At 38.2% G+C, this 23,155-nt stretch overlaps 1 protein-coding gene across 5 annotated transcripts in view; it reads right to left on the reverse strand.

Moving 5' to 3' along the window:
- The window catches only part of myo16 (myosin XVI), a 227,951-nt gene that overhangs the window by 49,538 nt on the left and 155,258 nt on the right, over window positions 1–23,155 (reverse strand). For all 5 annotated transcript variants that reach the window (XM_077216645.1, XM_077216647.1, XM_077216643.1 and 2 more), the window contains exons 22-27: window positions 22,644–22,796; window positions 20,957–21,157; window positions 20,668–20,743; window positions 19,891–20,063; window positions 7,888–7,968; window positions 4,659–4,864 (exon numbers count right to left, since the gene is read on the reverse strand). In XM_077216645.1, coding sequence (XP_077072760.1) covers window positions 4,659–4,864; window positions 7,888–7,968; window positions 19,891–20,063; window positions 20,668–20,743; window positions 20,957–21,157; window positions 22,644–22,796 — 890 coding nt within the window. The remainder of the gene's footprint in view (window positions 1–4,658; window positions 4,865–7,887; window positions 7,969–19,890; window positions 20,064–20,667; window positions 20,744–20,956; window positions 21,158–22,643; window positions 22,797–23,155) is intronic.

The following is a 23,155-nucleotide window of genomic DNA, read 5'->3' on the forward strand; positions in this document are numbered from 1 at the left end:
TTTCTCCTTGATGCTTTATTCTATTCCTCTTTCTTCCAGTCACGTGAAGTTTAGCTGAGATCAGGGTGACCCATCCGAGCACACTTCATCCTCTTCAAAACTGCCCCATTAACACCCCATCAGAAAAACTGGACACTCCAAAAAAAAAAAGAAACCACACATTCCCACTGAGGCCTATAGCCATTAATCATGGTGTGAAACCAGTGTCACACCCTAGTCATTGCTCTCTGCACCTAAACACACACACACACACAAACACACACACACACGCACGCACACACACACACACACACACACACACGGTATATACTGTACTTTCCACTTCACCTCAGTTGAACTGAAAGCCCATCTAGAGCATATAGTGCAGACAGCTTGAGTCAGGCAGACTCATATCAGCATCTGAGAAAGTGCACTTACAGTATATTTCCAGTGGAATGCCGCTTTACCTCATTTGACCCGGCAGCAGAAATGGATTAAAAAACCTCTTGTGCTGAGCGTATAGAAACATAAATATACGTCCACAGAAATAGAGTTTAACAGACAGCCTGACCTCAGTTAGTCTCTACGTAATACATATATATATATATATACATATATATATATATACATATATATATATGATCCTCATGGGAAACATACTCAGGATATGAACTGCTTGATTTAAAAACAGACTCTAGGAGAGGTCCCCACATTTCTTAATAGGTGACATTTATTACACTACAGTAATAAAATGAACAATCAAAATTCGACAAAATACGCTTTTTAGGCCAAAACATTTTTTGTCACATACAGCAAACATCTCCTCACTATCCGCCAGTTGCCTGTCCCCTGAACACACTGTAAAAAAAAAAAAAAACACGGTCTCTGTAGACACCACAGGCTCCACAAACGGCAACAAAACAAATTGAGCTAACCCGCACCACGAAACATAACAAACTGTTCCAGCCAATCACCGACAAGGAGGATTTGGGGGATTCGTGTGTGGATGAGCAGGAGGGAGGGTCTAGCTAGCCTCCGTTTTGTTTGACAATACTTCGTACGTCAACAAGAAGTGACGTCACCTGACATCGCTTAGAGCACCTTTAACATATTCTATTTGTTATTATTTATTTTATTATTTATATTTTTAAATGGTATTTTTTTTATTTAATTTCCATTGCACACTATTTTACAAGTATGATATTATACTGCAATTTGATTGAAATGGTTGGATACAGTAGATATTAGGGTTGGGAATCGAAAATCGATACTGAACTGAGTTCTCTTCCACGTCTTATTGCATTTGAATGGACAAATACACACAAAAAGGTCAAAATATCCTCGTTAACACAGTCAGCTATGTCTTAATTCAACGTAAACAGTTGACAAAGAAAATGCATGTGCAGCTCTTAAAGTGACAACAGCCTAATATTCCTGCCGCATCTCTATAATAATGTTAATCACAAAAGACAGAGGAAATTCACTCGCTGTTCTTGACTGAACAACTTTTGTAACTATATTTGTAATATATATTTTATTTATAAACTGCAGTGTTATTTTATATTTGATCACAATTTCTGTACCTGAATACCTGAAAATCTTTTAAAAAAATATTTCAATCGTATCTTTGATCAGTGTTATTTATTTGTGCGGTTGCTAATTTATTTATTTGTTCTATTTTATTTACTGAGTGTTTACTTATCTTTAATAATGCTTGACATTTATATTAGTTAGGCTAGTTGTTTTTGCTATGGTATTTTTTAAACCATAGGCAAAAGTTCCTTGCGTAAGTGTCAATTTGCTGCAACTGAAGAAAACATATGCAAATAGAAAAAAAAAACACCTGCAAATTAAGAAAACATCTTCATCAGTTTTACAACACGTGTGCTCCAAAAACACACAACACAACCAAATACAGAAACACGCTGCAAAAGTTCTCAACACAACCAAATACAGAAACGCACAGCAAACAGAACAGAACACAACGGAAATGTTTCCAGGGGACCCCAATAAGTGACGAACCTGGCTGGGACATGTTTATGGCTCGTAAGCATCCCTATGCCCTACTCCCTTCGAAGGGCAAAACCCTCGACTTCAGTGGGGACTTCAGTTTTCAGCTCACTGTTAAGTCTTCTTTTCTCATTTGTATTCTGATGACATGGAACATATTGTAGGCTATACAAAGTTATATGTCAGAAACATGCCATCTCTGTATGTTATGCCGCCCCCCCCCCCAAAAAAAATAGACTGAGCTGTATGGGCATGTCCCAGCCGGGTTCGTCACTTATTGGGGTCCCCTGGAAACATTTCTGTAGTGTTCTGTTCTATTTGCAGCGCGTTTCTGTATTTGGTTGTGTTGAGAACTTTTGCAGTGTGTTTCTGTATTTGGTTGTGTTGTGAGTTTTTGGAGCACACATGTGTTGTAAAACTGAAGAAGATATTTTCTTAAAGTCCCTGTAAAGGCAATTCTAAAAAACTGTGAACTGAGAAGTACTGAGTTGTGGACAGTGCTTGAAGTGGGAAAAGAAAGGTGCCGGTACTCTCCTTGCATTGGCAAATCATGACATTTGAGATTTCTACAGTGAAAAACAAAACTTATAACAAAACTGTTATTTACTAACAACATAAATGTATTAAAACAAGTCATGCGTGTGTGCACGTGCGTGCGAAAACGGAACTCCTCCAAGCCTGCAAGTCCAAAAATACATTTAGATTACTACATTTTATTTAATTAAATGCATTTATGGTGAGATTATTATATTTTCATGTCAATCTGTGTTTTGACCACGAACCATGAGCTGTCACTTTAATTCACTGCGTGCAGCACAGCAAAAATAGACTCGGAACGATCTCTGCACTGCTGTATACGCACAGCACCAGGAGTGTATTGACGGACCGCATGCGCATGCTGTGTGAAAGCTCGAACCTGTTAACATGGGTGCGGAAAAAATACGCACTGCATACGCAATCCAAACGAAGTTTATCAACGGGCGTGACACTGGCGCCTTTTCTGTCAGTGGTCGAGTACCGGCTACAAGCGAGAAGTAGCGGTACGGAAGAAAAAGTGCAGGTACGCTTAAGAGTAAAATGTAGAAGTGCCGGTACTGCGTACCGGTGAGTACCGCCCCACTTCGAGCACTGATTGTGGAGTTAGACCGTTAAACAGTTTGTCATCATTGCTGTGTTCCGGATTATTTGGGCGGAGCTAAAATGGGGTCTTGATGATGCACTGCAGTGCCTGAGCTCCTGGACACGCCCCTACTTGATGACGCACTGGAGCCACCGAGGCTGGCCCCTCCCCTAACAATACGCTCAATCGCGAGTAACTGTCAGTATTATTAGTTACTAAAGCCTACAGTTTGCTAGCTAGCTATGCGTTCATCACGGAAATGCGTAAGTTACTACCTGGATGCGGTCACGTACAAAACAGATCGGTGTTCTTATTTACATTTCCGAAAAACGATCACATCAAGAAGAGATGGATTCATTTTGTGAAGAGACACCTTGAGGGAGAGCTGAGGATAACCGCAAACACCCGCCTCTGTAATGATAATTTTACACGGGATAGTTTTATAAACTTTCGTCGGAGACAATTGTGATTCACTGATAATCCGCTGTTACTGGTGAATGGGGCCGAACCGACTATCTCACGCCTCGGCCTTCATCCTCCCATCGCGCCGACAACACGCGGACACTCCCCAGCGTTTGAGAGCAGAGACTACTGCTCATTTTTCCAAGATTTTGATAGCTTATTTTATGTACTTGCCGGCTTTTTTTATCATTCAAATTTGGCTGGGTGGCTAATAACACATTTTTCTGTGGTGTGACAAAGTCAGAACACATACTTAATTTTGACTTTACAGGGACTTTAATTTGCGGGTTTTTTTCTATTTGCATGCGTTTTCTTCAGTCGCAGCACGTTGAGCTCTCTCGGCCACCGTACTTTAGCCCTATTTTTGATCATGGTATTCAGCTACAATTAAATGTTTTGCAATTGCAGACTTAGAATAAATGTGAAAGATACCCAGTTTTTTTTTTTTTGTTTTACCTTATTGAAATCGAAATCAGGAATCGATAAGCAGAATCAGAATCAAAATTCAAATGATATCCAGCCCTAGCAGAAATGTAAGACCACTCAGGTGGAAAGGTGGCAAGATTATCCATTTAAATGGGAGTACAAATATTTGATACATTTAAATCTAGCTACTGTTCATGCTATGCTAGTTTTACCGTGGATAATAGCTTAGTCTACTGTTAAAAAGTTTGGGGTCAGCAAGATTTCTTAGTATTTTTAAACAAAGTTTCTCATGCTCACCAATGATGCATTTATTTGATTAAAAATATAGTAAAACAGTAATATTGTGAAATATTACATTTTAAAATACGTTCCATTACTCCAGTCATCAGTGTAGCATGGTCCTTCAGAAATCATTCTAATAAGATGATTTGTTGCTCAAGAAACATTATTATCAATGTTGAAAACAGTTGTGCTGCTTAATATGTTTGTGGAACGGTGAATCATTTTTTTTTTCAGGATTCTTTGATGAATAGAAGTCCAAAGAACATGGGATGTGTGCTTTTACAGCTTAAAACAGTAATGGGACACCTATTTGTACCCTAGTCGTGGAAAGTACCTTACAACTCACAACAGCATCTAATTGAGGGGTTGAGGATCTCACCTGCTCAGGAAGCTGGTGAAAGACAGTCGCACCGGGTATCCATACCGGATCATGCGGACCATCTCCAGAACCCCCACATACTGGAGCTGTGAGGACACGTGGAAGCTGTCAAACACATCAGGCTTTCCGCCGTTGTTGGGCCTGACGCACTGGACAAAGTGGGGCGTGCATGCTTGCAGCTTACTGGTAATCTCACACAGAGAGTTCTGGAACGAGACAGAGCACGAGAAAAACACAGGTGAAGCTGTTGTTTACATGACGTTACATTCAGACGGACCAGTTTGGCTCAATGACTCTGTTTGCTTCCATTTTTGTAGCAACATAAGTCGTGGTGCATCCTCCTCTTACCATCTGTCACCACTTACGAGAAGGCCCAAACCAAACCAGGTTTTTTTTGTTTTTTTTTTCATTATCTGCACTAACTATGGGAGAAAACCTGTAGAATGGATTTAAAGAAATACTTCAGTCAAAAATTGTAAATCTGTCATCATTTACTTGCTCAAATTATTATTATTTTCTTTTTTGTGAAACACAAAAGGAGAATAAATGATAAATGTACAGGCCAGTCTTTTCCATATAATGAAAAGGAATGGGGACTGGAGCTGTCAGGCTCTGAAATGACAAAAAAAATACAAATAAATAATTAACTGAACCATAAATGCTGTGCATGTGACTCACGACTTCAGGTGACTTGAAATATTGTGCATAGGTTGTATAGACATTTTGTTTTGTTGCTTTTTTTGTCACTTTGGAACTTAAAAGTCCAGATTCTTATTCACAATCAGTATATGGAAAAGAGCGGCCAGTATACAAAATCAGTCAAATTTACGCATTTGGAAGATGATTTTATCTAAAGTGACATTGCATTAAAGGTAAATATACTTTATCAGTTTACATTTACTGGTTCAAACTCATAACCCTGGCTTTGCTAGCACCATGCTCTACTGTTTGAGCTACAGGAATGCAACATTTGGAACCCCAAGAGAGAGAGTTCATTTACATTTTCAGGTGAAATATTTCCTTAACTATGGTTAAAAATGAGTCAAGCCCAAAATATACAACAGTTTGGATGCGAACAGTTAGCGTATGCATACAGCTGAATGAAGCAAGCGCGAACACAGGCATTTAACTCTGAGTGAACCAGCATCTCTGGCATGGGAGGCGAGCGCACTAGCATGGATGCAAAAGACCACAGTCTCTAGCGTCAGTCACTAGTGCACCTCTTGAGGCCAGGGCTACACAGGGCTTTAAATAGAGCTGAAAAAACTATTTATATTAGTAGCGGAAAGTACAATAAAATTAGATAAAATATTTAATAAACTGTGATGGATGTGTAGAATGTGTAAATCTGCTGAAGTTTCTGAGGAGCTTTGCACATGCAGATTCCGTGTGGCCATACTTTACTTACGAGGTAAAACCCCCAAAAAGCTGGATCTAAATGATGATGTCATAGGCATATGAGCATGTGCTGTGTCAGCACGGTCGGCAATGAGCCTGCTATCGTCATGTGACATTTCTACTGACGCCAGCCGACAGAAACGAGACTGGAAAGACTGCGCCGCAGGCCATAACATACTGTACAATAAGCCATTCAAAGACAAACTAAAAAAAGCTGCCAATTACGACTGTTCCATCTTTCCGTGAGGGTGAACGCAAATGAAAAACACATTGGCTTAGATGTTATTTATTATAGTTGAAGGATTTCCTGCTTCTTCTACCGCTCTCGTCTGGGAGCTATTTAGGCATGGATAAATAACGCATGTGTTTGTGCGAACGGTGTGCATCGAATGTTCTTTATGATGTAATCATCCCTGAACAGAGGGAACAGATTACACAGGAACACTGCGTGCTCTTCCCATAAACCCCTGCATTACCCCTTACATCTCCTGGTGCACAAACAGGGTATGAAATCAGGTCAATTAGTCTTAGCGCTTGTGAGCATGAACACATACCTGCATTCCACTGGCATGAGAATGAGGTCATGATTAAAGCGAGAACATGTCTGTATGTGCACAAGAAAATGACGTTATTTTAATAGGGAGGTGTGTTACAAAGGGACACTTGCATTGGTAGAAAGGGAGAGGTGTGTGAGTTTACGTTGAAAACATCAGGGACATGAATAAAGTGAGGTTCATGATGCTCTGTGAATGTCCGTATTTTAATATCTTAATCTTTATGTCTTTTGGTTTAAGATTTTAAAAATCTCAGTGGATTACAAAATTACCAAAAGGAATGTTTGGAAATATAAAATGTATTTTATTTTTATTTTTTTACTGGCACACTAAAGCAAAATATATAATAGTGCTGGGCAACGATTAATCGCATCCAAAATAAAAGTTTGTGCTTACATAATATATGTGTGTACTGTGTATAATTATGTTGTGTATATATATATATATATATACAGACATTTAAGAAATATTTGCATGTAATATTTGCATGTATACATCTATACATATTATATATATATATATATATATATATATATATATATATATAAACATTTTTCTTAAATATATACATGTATGTGTGTGTATTTATATATACAAAATAATTATACACAGTACACACACATATATTATGTAAACAAACTTTTATTTTAGATGCAATTAATCATGATTAATCGTTACAAATCGCACTAATAAATAACCATCTAAAAGCCAATGTTTTGTGAAGGATCTAAAGCTTCTTGAATCTTAACAGTACAGTGGACATACACTACTGTTCAAAAGTTTGTTATATATAAATAGGATTATTTGTATTGAATTTTATGATACATTAAAATGTTTCCATCTCTACATATGAGATCAGTGACGGTGTGTTGAAGACATCAGTGAGCTTTTCTCTCGCACAGTAACAGTGAGCCTGCTGTTCATTCATACAGAATCAAATACCCTCTACAATCACCCACCCTAATCGCTAAAACATCAGCAGGCCAAAATCCTTCCTCCCCACAACCCACACTGGGCCTGTGAGACCGGCAGGACACTGGAACACTTCTACTGTTGTTCAAACCACAAACACATGGGCCTTTGAGATGTCTTCCTGGCAGATTTATACTGTTTAGATGCAAGGCAACTTTTTGTGCTGTGAATCTGCAGGCTTTATAATGAGATCCAATGCTGTTGGAAAGAGGAATTTAAATCCATGGAGTGTGATGAACATCTGGATGGGCTGGGTTGGATCAGGTCAGGTTTGGGAGCTGGTAGTGGGTCTAATGTGGACTTACCCTGAGCTGCACTGCCAAAGTGACTGGACCACAACGCTCCAGCCTCTGCAAGAAGGACGTCGCTCCCTTCTTCTTCAGGAGCTGCAGAGGCAAATACAAATAAGACTTTTATTCCATCCATCCATCCAACTTTATTTACCACTAACTAAAATCCCTTTTCTTTTTACTTAACCTTGTAAAGCCTGACACATTAAACTAAAAAAAGAAACATGTTATTTTTTAGAAACACATTTAATGGAACAGTTTATGACATGAACCTATGGAAGCTCTGTTTCCGCCACAGAATAAAAAATAAAAAGGTAAAAAGAGTCAGAATTGTGAGATATAAACTCGCAGTTGCGAGAAATAAACTTGAAATTCGTTAAAAAAAAATCTTTTTTTCATTTGCATGTTGCATGTTTATGTCTCGCAATTCTGACTTTATAACAAGCAAGTAATAGATAAACTTGCAATTCTGAGAAAAAAAGTCGTTTCTTTTTTTCGTTAGAATTTGACTTTATAACTTAGAAAGTGTCAGAATTGCGTGATATAAAGTGGCAATTGCAAGAAAAAAAGTCTGAATTGCGAGTTAAAACTCAGAATTGCATGTTATAAAGTCAGAATTGCGTGATATAAAGTTGCAATTGCGTGTAATAAAGTCCGAATTGCATGTTATAAAGTCTGAATTGCGAGATATAAAGTCGGAATTGCGAGAAAAAAGTCAGAATTTAGTTTATATCTTGCAATTCTAACTTGCAGGCAATTGAGACTTTAAATCACGCAATTCAGACTTTATATCTCGAAATTCTCTCGAACATCTCTCGAAATCACCGAGATGTAAACTCGCAATTGTGAGAAAATGTCCCAATTGTGAGTTTAATATATAACTTAAAATGTTATTCTGTGGCGGAAACAAGCTTCCATATGAACCTTTATATGAAGTTTATTTCAAGTAGATTTTTCAAAATCTAAAAAAAGTTTGCATGTGTTTTTTCTTGAGTCCCATATTTGGTATGTATATCAATTTTTATCCGATAAAAAGACAAACTACGGTGGAAACACATTTCCTGCATAAATCCCTCCATGCACAAAAAAAGACTTTGCCTCAATAGAGGATGTGATTGGATTAACCAGGGGACCGATTTCATTACACAGCATCTCGAAACTTGGTTTGATCATTTTGAAATGTCTGAGCCGAAGTCTGTCATCAAAATGATTTGTTTTAATTCCCTTCCAGGACTGTCGAACATGATTGCATTCCCAAAAACCAAGAATCCGAACACAAGATAACATGACTGCGTTTCATCTGCGTGCTCTGAGACACAAGTCTGATGTAGGAAGATGTGATGTGGGAAAAAAGAGCCACAGTAGCTTCCCCTATTGCAGCAACTTAAATTTGTATTAGATATTTTGCGTCAATATCCCAGGAAGTGATGATTTTGTTCTCTTGAACACATTGGGATGCAAACATGGATTTAATCGCAAACGTTTTATGCGATATTAAGCATAAGTTAAATTTTCAACTTCGGATGGAAATATACTACTGAGATCTTCATAAAAGTACAGCGGACTACTTGCCCAAAAATGGATATAGATATATCAGCTGTCACTCTTTATCTCTCAATAATGTCTTAGTATAATGCTAATTTTTATGACCAAAGCTCTGTAGTTTTTATTGTGGGGGGAAAAAACAACAACATATAATGCAATGCAAAAGGCCTCAAAAGCCTGATGTATCATATTCGATACTCACATTCAATAAGATTTTTTCCCCTACAAAAATATATAAACACCTATACTTTTTTGCTAAAATTCATAAACTATTAATCAGACGAAAGAAGGCATGTAGTAGATTGTGTAAAAAAAAAATTTTTTTTTTTTTATGTTGATCATGCTGATAATTTAGAGACCGTAGAAATGTGTGCATTAAATATGATACGTAGGCTTTATAGGGTTAAAATCAGTTGGTGTTAAAGGAATACGCCGACTTTTTGGGACTTCAGCTTATTCACCGTATCCCCCAGAGTTTGATAAGTCCATACATACCCTTTTCATCTCCGTGCGTGCTGTATCTGACGCTCCTATTGCTAGCCTAGGTTAGCACAAAGACTGGAAGTAAATGGCTCCAGCTAGCATACTAATCCCAATAAGTGACAAAATAACGCCAACATTTGCCTATTTATATGTTGTGATTTGTATAGTCAGCGTGTACAAATAACAAGGTCATATGAGACACAGCCATATTTTAACCGTATACATACTGGGAACTATATTCTCAGAAGGGCGAAGCACTGCGGAGTGATTTGCTCGCAGCACCTGAGACGCGCCATGGTGAGGAGCAGAGAGTTCGCTCAGAGTGTTGCGCTAATCACTCCACCCAAGTAGCAGTGCCTCGCCTTCTGAGAATATAGTTCCCAGTATGTATACGGTTAAATATGCCTGTGTCTCATATGACCATGACACAACATATAAATAGGAAAATGTTGGTGTTAATTTGTCACTTATTCAGAGCAGTATGCTAGCTGGAGCCATTTACTTCCAGTCTTTGTCCTAAGCTAGGCTAGCGGTGGGTGCGTCAGACAGAGTTACAGCACGCACGGAGATGAAAATGGTATGTATGGACTTATCTAACTCTGGAGGATACGGTGAATAAGCTAAAGTCCCAAAAAGTTGCCGTGTTCCTTTAAGGTAGCACTAGTAGAAGAAAACAGTCAGTTCTTCTCAAGTTCACAGAGATTTAGTTCATCACATTAACTAAGAACATCCAGTAAACGTTTAACAAGAAAGAGTCCAGATATGTTGTCCCACTTTTCATTTATACATTTATTATTTTTTTGTGAAATGTTTTGCTTAAAGTGTGCTTGTGCTATGTGCTACTTTCATTGTTATGTTGTTATTGCAATGACATTCATTTATTTTTAAGAATGGCTCTAGTGTTAGCAAGGCCACTTGCTTGTATATCAGGAGACACAGAGGGAGGAAGAGAGAGGAAGGAGATGTACTCTAGATTTGACTATTCATCTTCATGCCCTTTAAAGATTATGTTGGCATGGCAACTGAGTTGTAAGAGCTATGAATGAATCATGCAAGAGCAAACAAACAAAAACACATGCATAATAAAATACACACAGTTTTCTGTATATTCACCCGGAAGAGAAATACTGACGACACTATTTCTGTTAAAGGCTGAGTATGTCTATGGGCTCCCCTTTGTCAATAGGTCATAATACAAAGCAGCACAGGTCATCCTCATAATCCTGATACAGTACGTCCTGTACTTGAATCTCTACTTGGATCACAGTCACGTCATTTGTGGGAATTGAGTTCAAATGGTTTAATGGATCTGGGTCACTAATACTAAAATACTAAAATCAGCTAATTTAATTTGAACCATAGGTGACTCAGAAACTGGAAAGTTACCGGCATCATAGTTCTGCTATATCATTATTGTGCCCTTTTAACCCTGAAGGGGGTCTTTTCTGGGAAAATAACGCACTGTAAGTCACTATAGACTGCAGTTACTGTTTAATTATAGTTAATTTACAACTATGTCTCCGATTCTTTGTCTGTGGTGAATCTGAACATCATGATTCATGAAATACAGTGAGATTCATGCAGATTTTGTTCCAGAGGCGTGGACTAAGTGAATATACACACGCAGAGATCATTCTAATATGTTGATTTGCTGCTCAAGAAACATCTATTATGATTATCAATGTTGAAAACAGTTGAGCTGCTTAATATTTTTGCTGAAAACTATACTTTTTTCAGGATTCTTTGATGAGTACAAAAGATCAAAAGAACAATATTTAAATCATGAAACCCCTCATATTCATGAATACAGCAATGTTAAAGGGGACTTATTATGCCCCTTTTTACAAGATGTAATACAAGTCTCAGTTGTCCCCAGAATGTGTCTGTGGAGTTTCAGCACAAAATACCCCACAGATAATTTATTATACAATGTTGTAAATGCCCATTTTTGAGTGGAAGCGAAGACAAGCTGTTTTCGTGCATGAATCTTTAAAGGGTCACTCCACCCATTTCAACATTAATCTTTATTGAAAGTGGGCTATATATGTAGTCGAAATGTAAAAGAAATTTTGAATTTGGTGCCCTCTTGACCGAGAAAAGACAGAAAATAACTTTGGGGCGCATTTGTATGTAAGACAACAACTCCCACAATGCAGCTCCGCAAGCCACAGCTCCGCAAGCCACTCCCACTAATCCAGAACAGCGCAAACATCAGAGAAATCACTCTTCCGTCTTCAAGAAGGCTAGCTGCCAAATGAGTTTGAAATTCATTTCACAAAAAATGTCTAGTTAGTTGGCTGTGGCGAGCAGGACGAGGGCGAGGGACGTGAGAGGACGACGCGAGTGATAATGAATGACACCTGTGCAGCGGTCTCATATCTCTCACGGAGGAGCGGAAGCACAAAAGGAACAGGCCTGATTTTATGTTTTGTTTCTGTTGTGTGTGGCCAGCTGGCTTATACTTTTGTTTTGTATTTGTTTATTTTACTATTAAAACGTTCAAATGTTCGCCGGTTCCAGCCTCCTTCTTCCCACAACAACGAACCCCGTTACATTGGTAAACTCATTAGTGAATTACTCGTTTGTATTTCTTTCTATATGGTGAATTATTGCATGATACCTGGATGTTCAGTCAGGCGAAACTAGGATGGTTCACATCACAACACAAACGTCCGTGTGGTCGTCTGATTCAGAGATTTCGTCCAGGAGAAATTGCGATCGTTGAAATTCTCTGCAGCAGACGGACTCTATCTGTGTCCGTAGCGCACAGCGAGAGCACACGCACCAGCAGCCCGCCTCAGCTCGACCCAGTCCGGGCTCCTCGTCCGCGACAGGCAGTCGCCTCCTGATCCTCCATCAGCCTCAGCTGCTCTTCACTATATTGCGGCTCGTAAAGATAGCCACGAACAGCGGATTCGAGCAGCAGAATTTCAAAATCCTCTATTCCATATCATGTTTAGTTTCTTCCGTCATTGTCGTAACTTCCTATATCCACAGCGCTTGTTAGCTTAGCTTATAAACAAGATGGCTGATATTGCTTTCAGTATCTGCAAGTGAAGTCCCACCCACTGATCTGTGATAGCTCTGTTAGCGCATTAGGCACAACCCCCTATGGGCGGGTTTGAAAGGGTGGGAATTTGTGCTTGTAGTCTATACAGAAATCCCCCCTTTTTACACTTCCTCCTACAATGACGTCAAATGACGATTTTTGCGTCATTGTAGGAGGAAGTGAAAAAGGTAAATAGTAGATTTCTCTCGTCTCAGGGGGAAATGAAAGAATGTTGCACGACCATTCAATAGTATGACTGGTTGTCTAACAATGGACCTCTTAATGCAAATGGGTGGAGTGACCCTTTAAATGCAAATGAGCTGCTGCTTCCCACCCAATAATATGGACGTAGTGTCCGTCACGTCACCTATAGGTTTCTGAAGAGCATTTTTGAAGCCTAAGGTGGGCGGAGCTAGCCGTCGCCATCTTGGCCTCGCATCACTCCTGCATAACTGAAAATGGGTAGAGGCGGGACGTGGGTGGAGCTAAGGTGCCTGGGTGCTGAATCCACGCCCACCTAGCTCTACGTGACCGAGTTAGCTCAGGCTAAGGAACTAATGCTATATGCTACTGGCAGTACCGTTGCAAGTGCTGTGCCAAGTGTGCAACCTCGCGCTAAAGTGACAGCTGACTTGATGATGTTAAGCCAATAGTTCATGTTTTTGCCCTTAGAAATACTATAATATTTAAAAGACATAGCTAAAAGTGAGACTTTGTGTGTCATAATGCTTTATGATTCTGCTAGTTAAAAATGTATAATGCAGTAACTCACAATATTGATCTGAGCGCATGTATGTGTGAAAGACAGTGATTCATGTGCATACATGACAGTCAGCGAGGCATTGCACGTCAAGTTCGTAGAGAGCTTTATTCAGTCCATTTTAAATTTTGATTTTGGCTGCCTCTCAAATGGGTCAAAACATAGATATTAGATTAGAAGTTCAAGTAAAATGCGCTAGAAATACACGGTCATTCAAGGATATGCATATATTGCATGGACGGAGAGAAAGCACTGACACCTGCAGGATTTCATCTGACGGTACTTTTTATTTAACACTGAAAAGTTAAATAAGCATATATAGTCTATCTGTTCCGTGAGAGCAAAGGTACCGCAGAACGAGTGTAGCCTTTTTAAATGAATACTCCAAAAAGCAACAAAATTGTCAGACATCCATGAGTGCATGTTCACAGGAAAACAGTGCTGGTTGTTCTCTTGATACTCGACGACGACGGAATCCAACGGCGTGGGCGAAGTAATGAATGTACTAAACTGTTTGAAATAATCCCAAAAAAAGTACAAACACTGCAGAGATGTCAAGTTCAGCGGCTGAAATTAGCTGAGGTGACGTGACTCTAACAGACAGCAGACTAACGGCTAGCAGTGACAGCAGCGGCGATCCACCTGTCACTCAAGTGGCCACCCCCTTAATTATGCAGACATTTAAGGGATGAGTTATAAAAAAAGAAAAATCAGCCCCCCCAGAGTTGCCATGAAGGGCAAAAATAGCTATATAGACCAAAAACAATTTTTGTTCCAGGCGGTTAACATGTATTTTTCTGCTGTAAAGTTGGCCATTTTAAACATAGACAGTAAAAGAAATGGACACACGACCCCATTGATTTTAACGGAGAAGACTGAAGCCCGTTTATTGCACTTCCTGTCTGATGGCTGAGCAACTGTGCAGGCTCAAACTGAGCGTGACGGCAGTCTGACAGTTGTACATCTTCTAGTAGCTGTGCCAATACAAATCTGAATCACCTAATTCCTCAAACGTTTTTGAAATATTTTGTCCCGTTGTTTTTATGGACTCTCTATCTATGGGCTTCTCCCTTGACTTTATGCCTCTATGTCCCCCCGATTGCCTCATAGACAGTAAACGATTGCCTGCGAGCTTCTCCTCCTGTCTATACGGTAATGTCTCTATTGTGCAACAAAGTTGTGTGGTTATGACGCAATCGTTAGCCTGTTTTTAACAAAAACGGCTTCTACAGGGCCATAACGTAAGATACAAAGTAATGGAGCCTTTTATACATTGTCGTGTTTCTTTAGAAATAAATAATTAAGTCAAACAAATTAAGTTTTTGGACGCCTCAGATGTAAAGTTATTCGCTGTCAAAGTGACGCCAAAATGGGAGTCAATGGAATGCTAACAGCAGGTGAAGTTCTGCTACAATGGCGGCCCCCGCGAGGCTTCAGTTTCCAGCTGATGGATTACACCCTTGATTTTAACATGGGGAGAATATGGAATTGACTCCCTTTTGGAGCCTGTCTCTAGTGGCCAGTCGATGAATTGCAGTTTAATTCACTTCCGTGTTGGCTTCACAAGAGAGACTGGATGGTTGTCGCTCGTTCCCACCTCGCTTTCCAGAAGAGGGCTGAGCCTTTACAGCTTGTGCCTCAGATACTCTCCCACTAACTAAAACATCTGTTTGGTTTTGATTATCATCTCTATCACGGTCCCGCTCACGTGACATTGCAGTTCTTCATTATCATGAAAGTTTATTATCTGCATGCATTTTAAAGCCATATCAGTCTAAAGTTCTGAGATATATATTGAGCATGTCACAAATGCTATAATCTGCTTGTTCTGAGACACAGCTTATGATTTATGGGGATTCAAAAAAGAGTGGGGGATTTTTACCGTTAGGGGGGGGGGGGGGGGGGGGTGTACACACATTGGACACTTTTTTGTTCAAACACCTTGTAAAATTTAAATTTTCATAATAGGTCCACTTTAAATGTTTAGCAAGCAATCTCATTGGCTGCAGAATCGGTAGAGGCCAATCAGCGTGTGCCATGTGGTAATGATGTGATTGCTTGAAGATTGGATGTAAAGGACCTATCAGTCTGCGCCCTATAGAATTAAATGACTGAACTAGACATTTATTTGAAACAGATTTACTTTTGCAACAGTATAAGTGTATTTACTGTAAACTGGATGAATTTAATGTGTCCTTGCATAATAATAATAAAAATCTTACTCTTATGGATTAGAATTGCCAAGTTCATGGGTTTAGTTCATATGCTGTAACACACATGCTGATCAAAATTTACCTTAAATGCAATACACCAAATCATATACCAAATGCATGAATGCAGATATTAAAAAGTAATAATACTAAGGCAGAGCAATTTCAGGCCCGTTGGCTTGTTCTCCCAGTACTGATCTGCTGACATAAGACAAACATGTTGGGACAACTATCTGTTCTTTTCAGTACAGCTGGTGTCAGAATCAAAATATATTTTCTCAAGTGTCAATTAAAAGTGATATAACATTGCTTTAAAAACAAACCTGGCTCACACTGTGCAGTGTAAAAAGGAACAGTTTGTTTTTCTTCAGTCAAACAGCTGTTCTGGTAGAAAAGGGCAGACACTGATGACACGGCTCAGTCATTTAGCCACTCAGTAGGAAAGAAAATGATTATATTTCGCAGCAAACTGCTGGTTTAAATCAAAATCTCTTCGGGGTGCCCTGATTCCCAGAAAACACCAATCACCACGCTAAATTTTCAGGACACACTCTAAAAGAAAGTAAAATAAAATCTTTTCATCCCATTTCTTTCATCAAAAGTCAAACCAAACCACTCATTGATGATTTTCTGTTTCAAACTGCAGTAGGATCACATCATGTTACTTTATATTACTGTCCCAGTCACTCTATGAGAACTGAATTACTGCTTATGTAAGAGTGTAACCAGGGTATGTGAGTAACCAGGGGTGCCAGTGGCTCACATACTGGGTGTCTTATATAAGACTGTGCCAATTAGACAGCTCATATACACGATGACGGTGACACACACACACACACACACACACACACACACACACACACACACACACACACACACACACACACACACACACACACACACACACACACACACATTACAGCACTGACCTGACTACTGACAGAAGAAAAGGAAAGGAGAGATGGCATTTACGATTAAAAGACAGAGACAGGAACTGAAGAAGCGAAGACAAAAGAGAAGAAAGCGAGGGTCAAATTTGATTGATAAAAGGCAGTATTAGAGGATGTATCTCAAGAATGTATGGGTTAAATTTCACCGCAAAATCATAATAAAAAATTTTATTTTCGATAAAGAAAATCAAGGACATTTTTGACCACTGTTTGCTTTGATCAGAATATGACTATCACGATATTGCGATGGAAATTTAACCCAAAAATGTCTTATTTATTACAAAACTATGTAGTAATTATTTTTTTCAATAACAGTAAATTGTAGACTTTACAAACGCAAGGTACTTCATCTCATTTTGTTTGAAATTTGATGGATCCCAAGAGATAAGACTATTCAAAAAGACTGAGGGTAAAAACAGTTGCGTCACATTATAAACTATTAACAAAAGACTCAAAACAGCAATACACATGACATGGGGGAGAAAAAATAGTTATTCTGAACGTTCCCATGACTTATTCATTTGTGGCCAATTCTTTAAGCGGTTCCCTTGTTTTGGGTAAATTGTGGCCACATTTTACTAATTCATTCCCACGTTTATTAAAATTTGTCTAAAACAAGGGAACAAATTACTACAACATGGCCATGATATATCTCAAAGGAGAGATCAAACTAAAAAAAACAATAACATTGCAATTCGTAGCAACGAAATGTATGCTTTTTCCCCCCAAATGCAGGCTCTGTACAATACATTATGATTGGATAAGACATGTGCAAAGTTGTAAAATAGCTAATATTCACAAACATATTTGAATTCTATATGGTCCTTAATCTGGCAGTTTATTAATGTACACGTTGCTGTGACATTAAAATTGCAAAGCAGATAAAACAACCTGTCACACTTTAGATTAGGATCCAATTCTCACTAATGTTTAACTATTAATTATGACTTACTGCTTATTAATAGTTAATAAGGTAGTTATTAAGTCTTAGGTACAGTATTTAGCATTAAGGGACGTAGTATATTGTCACGCAGAATATTAATATGTGCTTTATAAGTACTAATAAACAGCCAATATCCTAATAATGTGCATGCTAATAACATAAGCATTACATAAGCATAAGAATTAGACCCTAAACGAAAGTGTTACCAAATAATCATTATACACACATACATTTTGATTTTAATTTAACTTTTTTTTTTTACAAAACAGTTCTGGACTCTCAGTTGGAGACGCCTGTTAAAGACGGTAGAATATAATCTTTACTGAATGACATACAGGGTTACGTTCTCATTACTATACTGTGATTTATTATTTAATTTGTTAAGTGTTTCTACAACTGCATGGTAGTATTTGTTCATTTCAGATTGTTTCTTATGGTTTCGTGATGAATTTTGGCATGTTTTTGTGAGATTGACCCTAGAAATGAGCTCAGAGCTGCTGCCTGTGACAGAGAAAGAGTGAAACGAGAGACTGACAGCACGTCGCAGAAACACAAACTCAGTCTGAGAGAAAAACAGACTGCGAGTATAGGAAAGGGAGGAGGGTGACTGAGAAATGAAGAACAAACACCCCGAGTGACGCATTTGTGTGTGTGTGTTTGTGCCTGGTGTGACGTGGTCGGTTAAAGCCCTGTGTTTTCTCTGAATGGGATATCTGGATGTGGAAAGCTGATCAATGAACAGAATGTATTTGGGGTAACGGTGTCTAATTTAGGTCACTTCCTAGTACAGGCTCGATAAGCTAAAAATAAATTGGCCCGGGAAAAGGCACGGTTTGTTTGGTCATGGACTATGTCCGACTTGTAGTCATGTGGTGTATGATCGCCACTGTGTCCATTTGTGGAGGATTGTGAAGTTACACGGAGTGCAAACATAGCGCTAGTTCAGAAACACGTCATAGTGGATGGAGGGAAGCCCACATACACACGACACAAAGTACACAAAGGTCTGTTCACACGTCTGGTGTGACCAAATGACGCAAAACAAAAAGTATTGGTTAATTCTATTATTGAATATCCCAAGAAACGTGGAATCTTTTCCGCAGCAAAACAATTCACATCAAATCCGATGCTGAATTTTCTTCATTATTTCAACAAATCACTATTTCTATTGTCACAATAATAAAAAAAGTAAATAAACAAGTTAATAATAATAATAATAATACTTTAATAAAATATTTATGCATTTTTTTGTTAATAATATTAAGTGGCTTTAACTACTATATACTAACATTAAAATGTATAATTTGATACAATGCACTTATTGTGTACATACATGTTTTTACAGTGTACTAATATTTTAAAAATACCTGCTTGTAATTACAGCTGTAATTAATTTATGTAAATACATTTGTAATTACAGACCCTTCCCTTACCCCCTAACCCACCCTTAAACCGACCCATACCACCACACCTGTCCTGTCCCTAACCTTACCCGTATCACATCTTAATAGCAGCAAGTGTTTTACAATACAACCTGAACACAATAAGTACATTGAACTAAATAAGCTCCAAAACACTAAATAAAACACATATTTGTATAATAAAATTACTTTACAAAAATATTTAAATAAATACCTGAAGTATTTATACAAATATAAATTATGCAATTAAATAAATAAATGAATACATACATCAAAACATAAATATATAAAATATGCTGCAATAAATGTTTAAAGAAAATAACAAATAAATAAATGCATAAATATTTTCTAAAAATGTTGTTTTATTTGTTGTTTTATTAACTAAATAATATTCTATATAATTTTATAAAATATTATATAAAATATTTAAATATATATATATATATATATATTTGAATAAAAACAAATACAAATATTTTATTATAAAATAATAATAAATGTATTTATACAAATATAAATGTACACAAATATGTATTTATTTTATATTAAAAAAAATTTAAAAAATTATATACAATTAAAATACTTTGCAAATAAGCATGTTAAAAATGAAACTGGTGTAAATAGGCTGTGAAGGCTCCACTGTTATGTATTAAGTACCTTGTTCAGTTCCACGTATTTCTTGGCATCTCTGGCAGGATTTAGTGTAGTGCTCTTGTTAAGCAAAGTGCCTTTGGGCCCACGAAGCTTCATCCGCTGGTGGTGGGGAACCAATGAGCCCGTCTGAGTCAGCTTACACTGGAACATTTGATGGATGAGCACGTTCTCGCTTGCTGCACAGGGGGGAAGAGAGCGATGGAGAGAGAAAATAAACACAAGGCTACACACGTTTGGAGCTTAATTACGCTAGGCGCCGGAGCTAATTGTCTCCCCTCATTTACACCATCCCCCATGAACAACCTCACAAACAACATAACAGTGCCCCGTTCAGATCTCAACGTGTGCACACGCTCCTGCCTCATGTCGACCTCTGACCAGCTGAACGTGGGGGAGAGGAGGTGGAATGTCAAGACTTCCAGGAAATGCACTGCAGCAGGTACGGATGTTAAGATTACAGTTGTTGGGGGATTAACTAGATGTTAATTAAAAGTGACGCTACAAACTTGGAACAGCTTAAGTGACTGATTTTGAACGCTTTACATTTGTGTCATAAAAGACTTGATTCACTACTGATATTAACAGTCTAGAGTTAGAATGTTGGAAAGCAACCTGATACTCTAATAAGTGCAGCACAAACAAATATTGGGCAGAATAGTTCGTTTGTTATTACAATAAACTATGTTTAACAGTACAGATTTTGATAGGAGATGCGGTTACCCTGGTCCAATTTTTTGAACATCAACAGGTTGAAAATAGCATAAAACTCCCAATCCTTACTTTTCATAACAAACAAGATGTTTTGGGGAAGAACATCCTTGTTTTTGTCCAGTGAGCCCGTCAGGTCGTAGGTCATCTGCAATATAGGACACACAAACACACAGTTCACAGTTAGAGTTCACCCCTAATAATAGCCCTCACACTCAGCATAACACAGCGTGTTGACTCTCCGGAAGACTTCTCAGAAGTGTGTGACTATGGGTTTGTGTTTGTGTGCGAGTCCCTGACTAAGCACATGACTGTGAACTCAGCATGAGCATGTGTGAACTCGCAGTTTCCCGTAACCCACCTTGCCGGCGTAGTGATTGACGGTAAACGATGGGCCCTGGTCTTTGGGTGGGGGGTTCCCGTTGCCATCCTTGGTTGTGAGGGAGACGGCGTCCGTACAGGAGGAATCCAGCTGGATCTGCACTCGCTTATAAAGGTTGACTTCACATGGCCTGAGGGACTGACTCTCCTCATCAATGATGCACAGCAAACCCTGAGGCTTCTGTAACACACACACACACACACTTACACTGAGGGCTATTGCGGTAAAATGAGAAAGGAATAATGTACTGTAGCATGGTCAAAAGCGTAAAATAAACTCAAATGTGATCAAAAATTTAACTTTAGCCTGAAGGGATTATTTTTATGATAACGACTGGTTGACTGTACCAGCTTATTACACAGTTATTTCAAAATGAAGCATGAGTTGAATTTATTATTTTATTATAAGGGAAGAAAAAGACTATAGAGTGCTTTAAGAGACATGAAACTATAGCATACTATACTATATACGTAAGTACAGTGTATATGTACACACTGTACATACATCTGACTGCAGCATGGAAGGATTGACCAATTCGTAAAAAAAAATCTTGATAGCACAAACAAACAAAGCTGAGTGTGTTTTTTGTTCCTATTTTCCTTATTTTAAGTCACTCAAAAGAAACAGGCCTACATAAAGTGAAAGTGACATGTGAAGGCCAATTATAGTGACCAATACTCAAGTTTGTCCTCTGCATTTAACCCATCCAAGTTAGTGCACACACACACGCCCGGGAGTCTGACTCTCTAACATTCAGGCCACGACTGCTCCAAACATAAGACCTGTATGGAAGATCTTGTATATACTTGGAAAAGTATGATGATGTTGCCATACATTTTTTTTCTACTACGGTAAAACGAGTAGATGACATTAAATACTTTGATCCAATAGTTTACATGCCCTGTGGCCTATGACATACTTCATCTAAAACTAGTATGTGAAAAATTCACTATTACAACATTTTTCAATTTTATAATACGTTATAAGTATTTGTATTTCTATAATTCCATCTTTAAAAATGTATTTGACACACTGCAGGACCATTTAAAAAAAATAGTAAAAAAAAACAAACAAAAAAAACAGAACAAAATACAAAAAAAAATACAAAAAAAAACACACGAAACAAAACATTAAGCAAAACAAAAGCACAAAACAAAACAAAAAACACAAATCAAAATGAAATATTAAAAGCACAAAACAAAATGCAAAACAAAAGTACAAAAAAATAAAATACAATACAAATAAATAAGCATGGCAAAAAAAGGAATGCTGACCAGTTACAGGACATAATAAATAAAAATTCCCTTATACATTTATAATATAAATTTAAACCTAAAGTTGATTAAAAAAAAAAAGAAGTCACTTACTCTCGACTAAAGAGAGAAGTCATTTCATGACTCATAAAATGGTCGCATCTGACAAACGGCTAATAAAGTTATAGTCTAAAAGATGGGCTTTTTTTACATCTTTGCGACGCCTAAGGGAATTCAATGCGCCTGGATGCGTGTTGGCCTTTATAATAGAGTCAGCGGGGGCATCCGTTACGGAGACAGTAAATGAAGAGACAGGAGCACCAGCGATTAAAGAGACAACAGAGGAGCTCTTGTACAGGGTCAACAGCATCGGGGTGGGGAAAAAGCTTTCTCGGAAAGTCACGACTGTGTACCTGGAAGAAGAAGTCCAGCACCGCTGTCTGGTTGCCGAGGGAGCGTAGCGTCTCCATGGCAACCCCCTCCTGCAGACATTCCTGCTGCTCCTGCTGGAAGAGCACCTCTGCTGTGAACTGCCGGATACGCTCATTCACCACGTTAATGCACAGCTACAGACAGAAACACACAAGGAAAAAGCCTTTGTTAAGCATTTGTACTTATAGCATATGGACACTTACTTATTAAATAGAATAAAATAGAATTTCACTGAAGAACTGATTAACTAGTTCATTTCTCATGTTAATACATCTTTGTTGACACGTGGTCACAAACAATGTTTCTCATTAAATGGTCAATATAGCCAAGTACAGTAGGGCATGTTCCTCAAATATGGACGCTTCTGCAATTTTTGGGAGTTTTCTGCACGAGTAAAAGTGTGAAAAGTAAGAGTTCGGTTATGCCGAATAATTCTGTCAATCTCTTCGAAATAATTTTCACCACAGTAAGTTCTTATCGTGTGTGTGTGTTT

This window comes from Siphateles boraxobius, unplaced genomic scaffold (assembly GCF_051911475.1).
Source record: "Siphateles boraxobius isolate OS27281-9 unplaced genomic scaffold, OSU_SipBor_1 7, whole genome shotgun sequence".
NCBI classification, from domain to species: Eukaryota; Metazoa; Chordata; class Actinopteri; order Cypriniformes; family Leuciscidae; genus Siphateles; species Siphateles boraxobius.